This window comes from Nannospalax galili, unplaced genomic scaffold (genome assembly GCF_000622305.1).
Source record: "Nannospalax galili isolate Female #2095 unplaced genomic scaffold, S.galili_v1.0 scaffold553, whole genome shotgun sequence".
In the NCBI taxonomy this organism is placed as follows: Eukaryota; Metazoa; Chordata; class Mammalia; order Rodentia; family Spalacidae; genus Nannospalax; species Nannospalax galili.
The window spans coordinates 4,458,245-4,471,220 of NW_008336313.1; the positions used below are offsets into that span (position 1 = coordinate 4,458,245).

Consider the following 12,976-nt stretch of genomic DNA (forward strand, 5'->3'; position numbering starts at 1 on the left):
CCAACCAAACAAACAAACAAAAGAAAAAAAGGTGAGGCTTTTTTCTTCTTTTTTAAAGTGCCTTATTTAGAACCTGGAATAAGATGGTGGCGCATGCCTGCTATCCTAGCATGTGGGAGGCAAACGCAGGATTGTGAGTTTGAGGCCTCCCTGGGCTACTTAGTAAACCCTGTTTTCAATAAAACATGCAACAAGCTGTGTTTAGGATGACACATTAATTTCTTCAATTCTAATCCTATGTAAGTAATAACATAACTGATTTGTAATTAGGACTCTATGTCCTTAAACAGAGTCTGAAATTAATGAGTAATGTTTATTTTCAATATTGCACACACAGCCATAAGCAACAGAGAGACCCCACTTTTATTTTACTTTTTAATAATTACTTTTAATAATTTTTTATTTATAGATTTTTTGTGTGTGTATTTCACACACAGCATCCTAAACAATCTTACTCATCTTTATACCCACATCCCAAATGGCACCCTCCCATAGCCTCCCCCTCCCCACTGGAGCCCATATACTCTGTCATCCTGTTCCTGTCTACTGTGTTGTTAGTGACCCCAGCTGTTACCCAGTACAAGTCCAGCCACTGAGTCTAGTCAGCCTATCTAAAGTTCCTTGTTTTAGGAAGATCAGCTCTTCCTCATCTAGCAGCAATCAGTTGCCAACATTCCTTTAGATAAGATTAGGAGACCCCACTTTTAAACAAGATAGAAGGCACTAAGGTTGCCCTCTTACTTCTACATATACACCCACGGCTCACCTTACCATACATATATGATTTAAAAGGGGAAAAAAACTCTACTGATTTATTATCAAGCAAAAATGCACCACAAAATATGTATTTCCTTCTTAATGCCCTACAAATAGAAGCAATGTTTATATACCTATGCTGCTTGACTAGCATTGGATCTCATCCTGTTATGATTGTATATAATTGTGCTCATTAAGGATGTTCTTTGCCAGTCCCTAGTGGCACAGGCCTATAATTCCAGTTACTCAGGAGGCTGAGGCAGGAGGATGACAAGTTTAAGGCCTGCTCAGCTACAGAGTGAGTTCAAGACCAATCTTGGCAGCTGTAGTAAGACCTGTTATTAAAATAAAAAGTTAGAATAGGAGTTGGAGAGATGACTCAGTAGTTAAGAGCACTGACTGCTCTTGCAGAGGACCCAGATTTGTTTCCCAGCACCCACATGGTGGCTAGCAACCACCCATAACTCCAGTTCCAGGGGATCTGATGCCTTCTTCTGACATCCATGGGCATTACAGGACACGGGTGCACTTACATACATGCAGGCAATACACTTATACACATAAAAATAAATACATAAAATAACTTTTTAAAAAGCTAAAGAAAGCTAGAGATGCATCTCAGTGGTAAAGCATTTGCCTAGCATGTAGTAAGTCCTAGAATAATCTCCAGTACCACCAAAAGGGAGAGACTTAAAAAAATTATGTGATAATGTGTTTTGCTTATATGTATGTAAGTGCACCACCTGCATTCCATGCCCCTAGAGGCCAGAAGAGGGCATTAGATCCCCTGGAACTGGAATAACAGACAGCTATTAGCTGCAATGTGGGTGCTGGGAACTGAACCAAGGCCCTATGCAAGAGTAGTCATTGCTCTTAATCACAGAGCCTTCTCTCCAGCCCCAAGGGCAAAATACTTTTTAAAGGCAAAGTGCTCAACTAACTTCTTGACAACTTTGGACATTAAAGCCTGAAAAGCAATTGATATCTGGTTTAGAAAATCCTTTCCTACACCTATATCTTGTAGGTCATTGCCAATGTTTTCTTCTAACAGTTTCAGAGTTTCAGGCTTCACATTGAAGTCTTTGATCCATTTGGAGTTGACTTTTGTGCAAGGTGAAAGATAGGGGTTTAGTTTCATTCTTCTATGGGTAGAGATCCAGTTTTGCCAACACCATTTGCTGAACCTGCTGTCTTTCCCCCAGTGAATGTTCTTGACCCCTTTGTCAAATATCAGGTGGTTGAAATTCCATGTACTCATATTTGGGTCTTAAATTTTGTTCCATTGATCTACTGGTCTATTTTTGTGCCAGTACCATGTTGTTTTTATGACTATAGCTCAGTAATACAGTTTAAAGTCTGCTATAGTAATCCCCCCAGCATTGCTCTTAGTGCTCAGGGTTGCTTTGGCTATCCGAGGTCTTTTGTGCTTCCATAGCAATGGCTTTTTCAAACTCTGTGAAGAATGTTATGGGGATTTTGATTGGCATTGCATTGAATCTATGAATGGCTTTTGGTAGGACCCTAACACTAACCCTAACCCTAACCCTAACGCAAATGCAAACCCTAACCCTAACCCTAACCCTAACCATATCCCTCACTCTAACACTAACACTAAAACTAACCCTAACCCTCACACTAAAGCTAACCCTAACTCTCCAATCCCTAACCCTACACTAACCCTCACCCTAACTCTACCTACACCCTCACCGTAACCCTACCCCTAACTCTCACCCTCGCCTAATCCAAACCCTAAACCTAACCCTAATCCAGAACCTAACCCTAACCCTAATCCTAAAAGTAACCTTAAACCTATCCCTAACTCTAACCGTAACTCTAACCGTATCCCTCACCCTAATGCTAAAGCTAACTCTCACCATAACATAATCCAAACCCTAACCTTACACTAACCCTCACCCTAACTCTACCCCTAACTTCACCCTAACCTTATCCAAACCCTATCCCAACCCTAACCCTGACCCTAAAACTAAGGCTAAAGTTAACCCTAACCTTCACCCTAACCCTAACCACTTTGAACATAAATGTATGTTGAATTTTGTCAAAGGCCATCTCTGCATCTATTGAGATGACCATGTAGGTCAAGAATCAACAAATGGGACCTCATTAAACTAAAAAGCTTTTGTACATCAAAGGAGTCAACCAGGGAAGTGAAGAGAAAACCCACAGAATGGGGGAAAATCTTCAACAGCAACACATCTGACAGAGGTTTAACATCCAGAATATATAACGAACTCAAAAATCAAAGAATCAAGAAAGGAAGTAACCCAATTAAAAGATGGGCTAAGGAGCTGAATGGAGAGTTCTCAAAAGAAGAAATTAACATGGCTAAGAAGCATCTTTAAAGGTGTTCAACATCATTAGTAATTAGGGAAACGCTAATTAAAGCCACTTTAAGATTTCATCTTACCCCAGTCAGACTGGCTAAGACCAAGAGAACAAGTGATACCAAATTTTGGAGAGGATGTGGGAAAGGGGAATGCTCATCCACTGACGGTGGGATTGCAAACCTGTTTAACCCCTTTGGAAAGCAGTGTGGAGAACTCTTAAAAACCTACCATTTGACCCAGTTACACCACCCCTTGGCATATATCCAAAGAAATCATCCTATTGCAGAGACACTTGTATATCCATGTTTGTTGCTGCTCTTTTCACAATAGCTAAGAGATGGAAGCAACCTAAGTGTCCCTCACTGATGAGCGGATAATAAAAATGTGGTTTATTTATATGATGGAGTTTTACTCAGCAGTAAAGTAAGATGAAATGATGAAATTTGCAGGTAAATGGATGGAACTAGAAACTGTTATACTAAGTGAAGTAACACAGATTCAGGGAAAAAAAAACGGTGTATGTTCTCTCTCATATGTGGACCCTAGCACCAAATCCTTGTAAGTATGTATCCAGACATAACTACAGGAACCAGGATAATGAAAAGGAACCAGGGAGGTAAAGAAAAAGAATCTGGAAGAGAAGAACAGTAGGAAACAGGCATTAATAAGGGAGATATGGATAAAAATGGGGTTATTTTAAGGGGAGGGAGGGTTATACAAGGAACCCTGGGGATAAAGGGAAAGAGCTCAAGAGAGGTGGGACCATAGCCGAAGGGTATTATTAAGGGGAAAATGGGGGCACTTTAAATGGGGAAACCACAGTGGAAGGGTTAGACAATGCAAGAGATAAGTAATGCCTAGCTAGTTTTGAAAAAAACAGAGGGAACCATATTAATTGAACAACCTACTGACAAATTATATATACAACTAGCTCAGGGAATATAATACATGTCTAGGCAAGGTTTATCTGAGACTATTTGGTCTTTGCTGAAACTTTATCCACATGGCACATGGTAATTAAAAGTACCAGTCTGGTGGAACTAACCTTCTTGGATGTCTAACAGCCATATTTGAGGCCTATACTAATTTGGTCAGAGGGACATAAAGGACAGTTTTCGCTCCTTGCCCTCCTAGGTTGTTCAATTTCCAGGGGACTATGAGCATCTCTCAAAATGTCCTGTAACTGTGGTGTGTCACCTGTCCTCTTGATCAAGGAGGCCATGGAGACCCCACCAGATGGACTTGAACCAGAGTCCAGTCTACAAAGTGGAGGGTCAACACACAGGAAACATTTCCTCCATGCTTCCAAGTGAAGCCAGCCATGGTCGAGCAGGACCTTTGACTTATCTTTTTGTTGCTGTTGTTGTTCTTTTTGAATCAGGGTCTCCCTGTGGCCCCAGCTGTCCTGGAACTCACTATGTAGACCAGGCTGGCCTTGAACTCACAGAGATCTGCCTGCCTCTGCCTCCCAAGTGCTGGGACTACAGGTGAGCACCACCACACCCAACTTATCTTTTTAAAAAATATTTTATTTATTATTTTTATTTTATGTGCATGAGTGTTATTGAGTGTTATGATTGCATGTAGGCAAGTGCACCCATGTTGTGCAATGCCCACAAGGACAGAAGAGGCCGTCAGATCCCTTGGAACTAGAGTTACTGACAGTTGTTAGCTGCCATGTGGGATTTGCTGGGATTTGCTGGGATTTGAACTCGGGTCTTCTGCAAGAACAACCAGTGCTCTTAACTGCTGAGCCATCTCTCCAGCCTTTGTCTTATCTTCACATAGATGGAACTAGTAAAAGAAAGGAGCCAGGGGCTCCTCCAAAGCCCATGTAACCCCTGAGGAACAGATCCTCAAACGACCTTAAGAGTAAAAATAAATTGGTTTATCTGGCCAACTGTATGGTCTTAAACACCCAAAAGGAAAGTAGAACCAAAGATTGAAGGGATCAATATAATTCTTTAATAGTCCATGTGTATAGCTAAAAGCTATATAACAAGAAACAATGCCAGATAGGAGAAACCTCCAATTGAGTTGTTGGCCAGGGTGGCCCAAGAGACTCCCAGACAGTAACCCATCTTAGAACTGGAAAAATGAACAGCAGACCCCAATCTTATCTAAAGGAATATTAGCAACTGATTTGCTGCTAGATGAGGAAGAGCTGATCTTCCTAAAACAAGGAACTCTAGACAGGCTGACTAGACTCAGTGGATGGACAAGCACTGGAGAACGGCTGGGGACACTGATAACACAGTGGACAGTAACAGGGATGACAGAGTGTATGGGCTCCAGTTGGGGCGGGGGAGGCTATGGGAGGGTGCCATTTGGGAAGTGGGTATATAGAGGAATAAGATTGTGTGGGATGTTCTGTATGAAATATACACACAAAAAGCAACATATTTTTAAAAAGTTATATTTGAGAAAGAAGCATACAAATTTGATTCCTGTTAATTAGTAGAGGTGAAACACATTACCATTGAAATCTACCCAATGATTTTATACCCACACTCAGGTGGATCTCAAAAAGCAACCAACCTTGATTAGTAATAATCAGATACATAGAAATTAGAGACACGTGTGCAAACATTTAAGCGTTAGCAGCACTAAAAATGAGTTTTTCTGTATGAAACAGTATATTTTAAAATGAAATGGAGATCTTTTTTAAAGATCATTCAATTGTATGTTTTATAGGGTTTATATTGAATTCAATATTATATAACTGTATTAAGTCAACTGTGAACCTAAAAATTTACAGCTGATATTGAAGAGATGCATCTGTGCTCTGGAAATTGTTAATGCTGTAATGAAATTCTTCTAATCATGTGGTTATCAAATAAATAATTTTTAAAAAAAGCTTAGCATCCCTAGGAAAAGAAGTCTTACAACAGATGGAAAATTTGTTAATGCTATTATGTCTCATAATTATTTTTTTAAAAGAAAATGAGAATGTAAAAGATGTTAAAAGGATATGGGAATGGAGATATTTTCCAAAAGAGAAAAAATGATTTGTTGATTTATTTAGGTGCCAAGATTTAGGTTTGTTATGATATATAAAGGATGAGACAAAAATAATATACACATCATCTTAAAATTTCTATGGTCATAGTTTAGTCAATGAGTTTAAGGAACAAAATATATATCTAGTAAGGTTTATCTGAGAATATTTGGTTTTTTACTCAAGCCTTATCTACATAGCACATGATAATTAAAAGTACCAGACTGGTAGAACTAACCTTATTGGATGTTTAACAGCCATACTTTGAGGCCTATACTAATGTGGTCAGAAGGACTTAAAGGACAGTTTTTGCCCCTTGCCCTCCAAGGTAGACTAAGTTCCAGGGGACTATGGAACATCTCTCAAAATGTCCTGTAACTGTGGTGTATCACCTGTTTCCTTGTTCAGGGAGGACATGGAGACCCCATGAGATGGACTTGAACCAGTGTCCAGTCTATAAAGAGGAGGAAACATCTCATTTAGGCTTCCAAGGGAAGCCAGACATGATCGAGCAGGACCTTTGACTTATCTTCACATAGATGGAACTGGTAAAAGAAAGGAGCCAGGAGCTCCTCCCAAGGCCATGTGACCCCTGAGGAACAGATCCTCAAATGACCTTAAGTGCAAAAATAAATTAATTTATTTGGGCCAACTGTATGGTCTTAAACACCCAAAGGAAAGTATAACCAGAGTAAAGTCATCAGTATATTTCTTTAAGATTTCAAAGGATTACACTTCCCAGACATTAGGGTTAAGTTTATATAAAAAGTTATCCAGACAATTATTTCTCATTGATGATTTTGTTCCTAATGAGAATGTGCTGCTCAGATGTAAGACTTCAAATCTTGGTCTCCAATACTGTAGTGCCCACCCATAGCTAAGGGAGACAACCAGCTATTGTTCTAAAATGATGGATAATTTTGTTTTCTGACCCTATCTAGAAGCCTTTGAGAGGGAACTGACACTGACTCTAACCACTCCAACAGCTATCAAAATACCTGATCAGAGAGGGAAGTCCATAGCAAGGGCAGTTGTGTTCATAACAAGGGTGGTTGTGTTCAGCAGAACCTATTGCTGTTTTCTGGAGAGTGCCCACGTATACTCCCAGTATACTCCAATGGACTCTCATAACATTTGAAAATTGCCCTGTTCTGACTTTTCTCTAGTTCCCTGTCTAGAACTTATAATGCTAATAATTACTCTTGCCTTTACTTCTCCTTCACATTTTCTATTCAAAATTCAAGGACTTTCTTTCCCCCTATAGATAAGAGTTATGCAATTTGGGAATCTTTTAGATAGACCCACTGAAGGAGTACACCAACTGCCTCACCCTGCAACCCTGTTCAGCATGGAAGACACCAGTGTGGTCTGTGTCCCGATTCCCTCTTGGCAGTTTGGGTAACCTCTTCAGAAGATGGTGTGATAAGAATAGGAAGTAGGAATTGTCTAGGAAGTTAGGGTAAAAAGACCCCAAAGAAAAGTAGCCAGTTTCTTGGCTAAAAGTCAAAATGTCCTTGGGCCTCTTAGCAACAACATACTCTGTTCCAGAGGCCAAAAATGTCAAAAGTATTTGGGAGCGTGTATCTAATCCTTAAAAGATTTTAGGTTACCTCTTCGGGGGGAGGGGTGTTAGAGTAGACAAAAGCTCCATAAAAATAAATAAATCAACCAAAGAAGAAGTACATGAAGTTATCAGAAAAAAGTGATGGGGAGATATGGGAGGAGTTGGAGGGGAGGGTGTCGGCATGGATTTGATCAAAACACCTTATATGCATGTATGAAATTCTCAGTAACTTATTTATTTTAAAAAAAAACTAAAAATGAGGGCTGGAGAGATGAATCATTGATTAAGAACACTGGCTACTTTTGCAGAGGGTTCAATTCCCAGTGCTCACATGGCAGCTAACAACAATCTATGACTCCAGTTCCAGGGAAGCTGTTGCCCTCTTCTGACCCCCATGGGCATCATTGTACGGCATGGGTACACTTACCTACATGCAGGCAATACACTCACACACATAAAATAATAAATAAAATATTTAAAAACTAAACTAAAAATGAACATACCATATGATTCAATTCTGACACTCTTTGGCATATACTCAAAGGACTCATCCTACTGCAGAGACACTTGTACATCCATGTTTGTTGCTGCTCTTTTCCCAATAGCTAAGAGATGGAAGCAACCTAAGTGTCCCTCAATTGATGAGTAGATAATGAAAATGTGGTTCATTTATATGATGGACTTCTACTCCGTGGTAAAGAAAGATGAAATCATGAAATTTGCAGGTAAATGGATGGAACTAGGAACTGTTATACTAAGTGAAGTAACACAGACTCAGAAAAAGAAAAAATGCTCTCTTTTATTTGTGGATCTTAGCGCCAAAGATATTTGGTGATATCTATATCTATGTCTATATCTATGTCTATGTCTATGTCTATATCTATATCTATATCCTGATGTAACTGCAAGAGCCAGGAAAATGGAAAGAAACCATGGAGGTTAAGCGAAAGAACGTAGGAGACAGGTGTTACCAAGGGGAAAATGAGTAAAATGGTATTTAAATGGGAGGGGGAAAGGGAGGGTTTTACAAGGAACCATGGTGGTAAGGGGGAGAAGGCACTAAAGAGAGGGGACACTATAAAAGATAGGTATTATCAAGGGCGAAATGGGGAAAATGAGGGTACATTAACTGGAGAGGGAGGGAGGAGAGAGTGTTAGACTGAGAGGGGAGAGAGAGAGAGAGAGAGAGAGAGAGAGAGAGAGAGAGAATGCTTAGTTGGTGTGAAAAACCAGAGGGAAATGTATTAAAGCCTACTGAAAATGATACTTAAATATTTCTACATGAGTCTGTGTGTATAGCTGAAGGCCATATAACAATAATCAGTTCCAGAGAGGAGAAACTTCCCTTTGAGTATTTGGCCAGGATAGTCCAAGAGACTCCTAAAATTACACAGGCTGTTGTCACAGCCCTTGATTGCCTCCCAGAACTTGAAAGTAAGAACTTATTGCTGGAGACAGAACATACTTCAGACACAGGACTTGGAGCAGTAGAGCTGGAACTGACCTGGAAGTCACCTCCTGAAGGCAGCTCTCATAGTTTTGGAGAATGCTATACAAGCTGCTAAGGGAGAACATCAATCAATCGTCCAACCCCAGCTTTAAGGCCCAATAACCACAACAATGACTGGCACAGCAAACTATATTGTGCCAGTAGCAGCACTTTTATCTTGGGGATAATGATCAGTGGCCTAACTGGCATTAAGGCTGCTGAATGGGAGGCAACTCATGTGTGGTTCCATAAACACAGCCAAACACACATGGCTGGAGAGGTCATAAGTCTTAAAGAAAACCCTAAGGTTGTCATATCCCCCAGACAAATGTAATTTTTTATTAAGTATGGATCCTTATATTTACAGACAACTATCCCAGTCACCACTCATCAAAGAAGCTTCTTTTGCAATAGACGGAGACTATTACAGAGTTCCGCAACTGGTCACACACAGAGATTGTCTGTGAGATGCCCAACCCTAAGTGACACATCTGCAGGGACCACTACACCTCATGAAACAAGGGGTAGAGAGAATACTAATGCATCTCTCAATCTCATCAACAAAGCTCCTTTATGCAACAGAGGGCAATGATCACAAGAGGACACGAATGGCCAAAGTGTAGAGGATAAGCATCTTCAGAGTGTGGGTTCTTGGACAGGACTCCTATGTTAAACTTCACCTACCCCGGGCTCAGGGACCATTGCAGAAGAGGAGATGGAAAGATCGGAAGAGCCAGTGGAGGTGGTGCATGCCCATATGAAAACAGAGTCTTACAGGCTCCTGGGACCTTTCTCATATGAACCTATAGCAATGGTGTCGGTATGCACAGGACCCATGCAAACTCAAGTAGAGAAAAACCCAGCATAGAACTGGGGAAATGGGCAGCAGACCCCAATCTTGGCCGAAGTATTATTGGCAGCTGATTACTGCATTTGAGATTTCTCTTTTGCTGAGTCCACCTACTTAATGTTTCCACCAATGTATTTGAAAAGTGTCTTGACATAAAACTTTTCTTTGTTCTGTTACTATAAAAACTTCATGAAACTGACTCTACCTTGGAACATAACATGGAATTTGGGGTAACCTGAATCTGTGTTCCTGGGTCATGGTCACTCCCATCTAGCTCCAGAATAAACTCTTATCCCCTTTGAAAAAAAAAAAAGCCTAAAAAGCAATGACTGGTCCAGCAAACTATTGCTATTGGTCCAGTAGTAGCACTTTTATCTTGGGGATAATCAACAGCTATCTAATTGGAATTAAGGCCCACTCAATGGGAGGAAACTCATGTGTGGTACTGTAACGTAGTCCAATACACATGGCTGGAGAGGTCATAGCTGGAAGTCACCTCCTGAAGGCAGCTCTCATAGCTTTGGAGAACACTATACAAGCTGCTAAGGAAAAACATCAATCAATGGTCCTCGAGAAAATCTACTTTGCCACATCCCTAGACCAATATAATTTCTTTGTTTTAAAAAATTATTTTTATTTTATGTGTATGAGTGTTACGCCTACACGTACGTAAGTGCACCCATATCATGCAGTGCCCAAAGGTCAGATCCCCTGGAACTGGAGTTACAGACTGTTGTTAGCCACCAAATCAACATAATATCTTACTTTCAATATGCATCCTTATATTTAAAGACAAGTTTACTTTTCATCCTTCATTAAAGAAGCTTCTTTTTGCAACATATGGAGACTATTACAGAGTTCTAGAGCTGGTCAAATGCAGAGAATAAGTGTCTGTGAGATACTTAACCCTACATGACACATCTTCAATGCAACCTCTATACATAGATTAATGCATCTCTCAACTCTCACCATAGAAATTTCCTTCTGCAGCAGATGGTGATTAACACAGAAACCCACAGCTGACCAATGTGCAGAGAACAAGAAGCTGCAGAGTGCTTATCCCTGAATAGGACACCGATTTCAAACCTCTGCCTCCCAGGGCTCAGGGATCATTGCAGAAGAGAAGGTGGAGAGATTTAAGAGTCAGAGGGGGTGGACGACCACAAGGAAACAGATTCTTCCAAACAGCTGGTTAATTACTTATATGAATTCACAACAATGGTAACAGCATGCACAAGTCCTATGCAAGCTCAAATCAGACAAAATCCCAGTCTAGACATGGGGAAGTGGGTAAGAAATCCCAATCCAACTTAAACTTTTGGCAATTGAGGGCTGCCGGGAAGGAGAGAGACAGCGTCTTACAAGGATGGGACTCTTGGTGGGCCCAGTGGATGGATCCACACAGAAGGGCATTTGGGGACATAAATAAGATTCTATAGAACATATTATATATATTAAGCTGACCAGGGTGCAGTGGGGGAGGTACAGATAGGGGAGAGTATCTAAATACCTTCAAACTGTATTGTATGAAAATTGCAAAAATTCAATAAAAATTATATATTAAAACTCAAATGAAATGGCTTGGCACACCTTTAATTCTGGCACTTAGGAGGTAAGAGGCAGGAGGATTAAGAGTTCAAGGCTATCATCAGTTATGTAGGGAGTGGGATTAGCCTGAGCTACATGAAATCCTATCTCAAAGGAGAAAAAAAAGAACTGAAATATCCACTACAAATCCTGGCTGCTTTAGTCCCACCACTGTGTACCAACCTGTTGTGCTTTACTGAAGTGTAACAGCGCAGAGGGGAGGGATGGGCTCAGCAGATGAGACAAGCTGGGTGGTGCTCCGAGAACTGCTTTGAGAAAATCAAAGTTAAACCATAACCATGTGGGGTATGGAATTAAAAATAAAACACACTACAAAATATTTCTTTAAACCTTTAGCGATGCATAGGAAGTCTTAAAATCTAAGAGACTAAGAGTGACAGCTTCTTTCCCTATAAGTCAGCTCTGGAATTTGCTTTAAAATTCCAACACTTTCTGTCTTAAGTGACAAGCACCAAACCTGGGCTCACTTTTCTTAAGTACTTAGTGGAACCAAGCCTTCTTCTGCCTTCTTCTGGCAGTACGGTACAAACTAAGCCCCTGGTATTTGCTCAGTGCCTTTTTTCATCAGGTCTTTGAAGGATTTTTTTCAGAAGGTGGGGTTCAAGGAAAGATGCAATCCTCATCCTTAAAAACTTTACACAAAATTCTTTTGAGAAGATAATATACAGAAATACATAATAAAAAACAAAAGACACAACAAAACTCAACAAAACTGCATATATAGATAAGAATAAGTGGTAACTGAACTCCACTCTGAGTTCAAATACCGCAGTACATTTCAAGAATATCTTGAGAATAATATACATACACTCAGATATTTTGAGAATATACATCACTATGTACAATGTCCTAGTTAGCTTTGTCGATTTGGCAGCCTAGTGTCATCTGAGAGGAAAGCCTTGACTGAGGAACTGCCTAGATCAGAATGGACTGTGGGCATGTCTGTCGAGGACTGTCTTGATTATTAATTGATGTAGGAGGCTACAGCCCACTGTAGGCAGCATCATCCCTAGGCGAGTGGGATCTGCGTTGTATAAGAAAGGTAGTTAAGTCTGAGCTTGAATTAGAGCCAGCGAGCAGGTCAGAAAGCATTTCTACATAGTTTCTGCCTCCAGGTTCCTGCCATGAATGCCTGCCCTGCCTTCCCTCCATGATGGATTTGGATCTGGAAGTATAAGCCAAATAAAAGAAACGCTTTCCTCCCCAAGTTATTTTGAACATAGTGTTTTATCACAGTAACAGGATGAAACTAGAAGACAGAATAGGTGATTGATTGATAGATAAAGGATAAATGATAGAGAGATAGATGATAGATTAGGTAGATAGATGATAGATAGATAGATAGATAGATAGATGATAGATAGAT

The 12,976-nt window shown here is 40.2% G+C and overlaps 1 protein-coding gene across 4 annotated transcripts in view; it reads right to left on the reverse strand.

Annotated features, from left to right (window-relative positions):
• Positions 1 to 12,976, reverse strand: part of Raver2 (ribonucleoprotein, PTB binding 2) — a 124,309-nt gene that overhangs the window by 34,336 nt on the left and 76,997 nt on the right. For 2 of the 4 annotated variants that reach the window (XM_008831063.3, XM_029562504.1), the window contains exon 6: positions 11,773 to 11,855. In XM_008831063.3, coding sequence (XP_008829285.1) covers positions 11,773 to 11,855 — 83 coding nt within the window. Of the gene's footprint in view, positions 1 to 11,772; positions 11,859 to 12,976 lie in introns of all 4 variants that reach the window. The other 2 variants (XM_029562503.1, XM_029562502.1) reach the window with 1 other exon arrangement.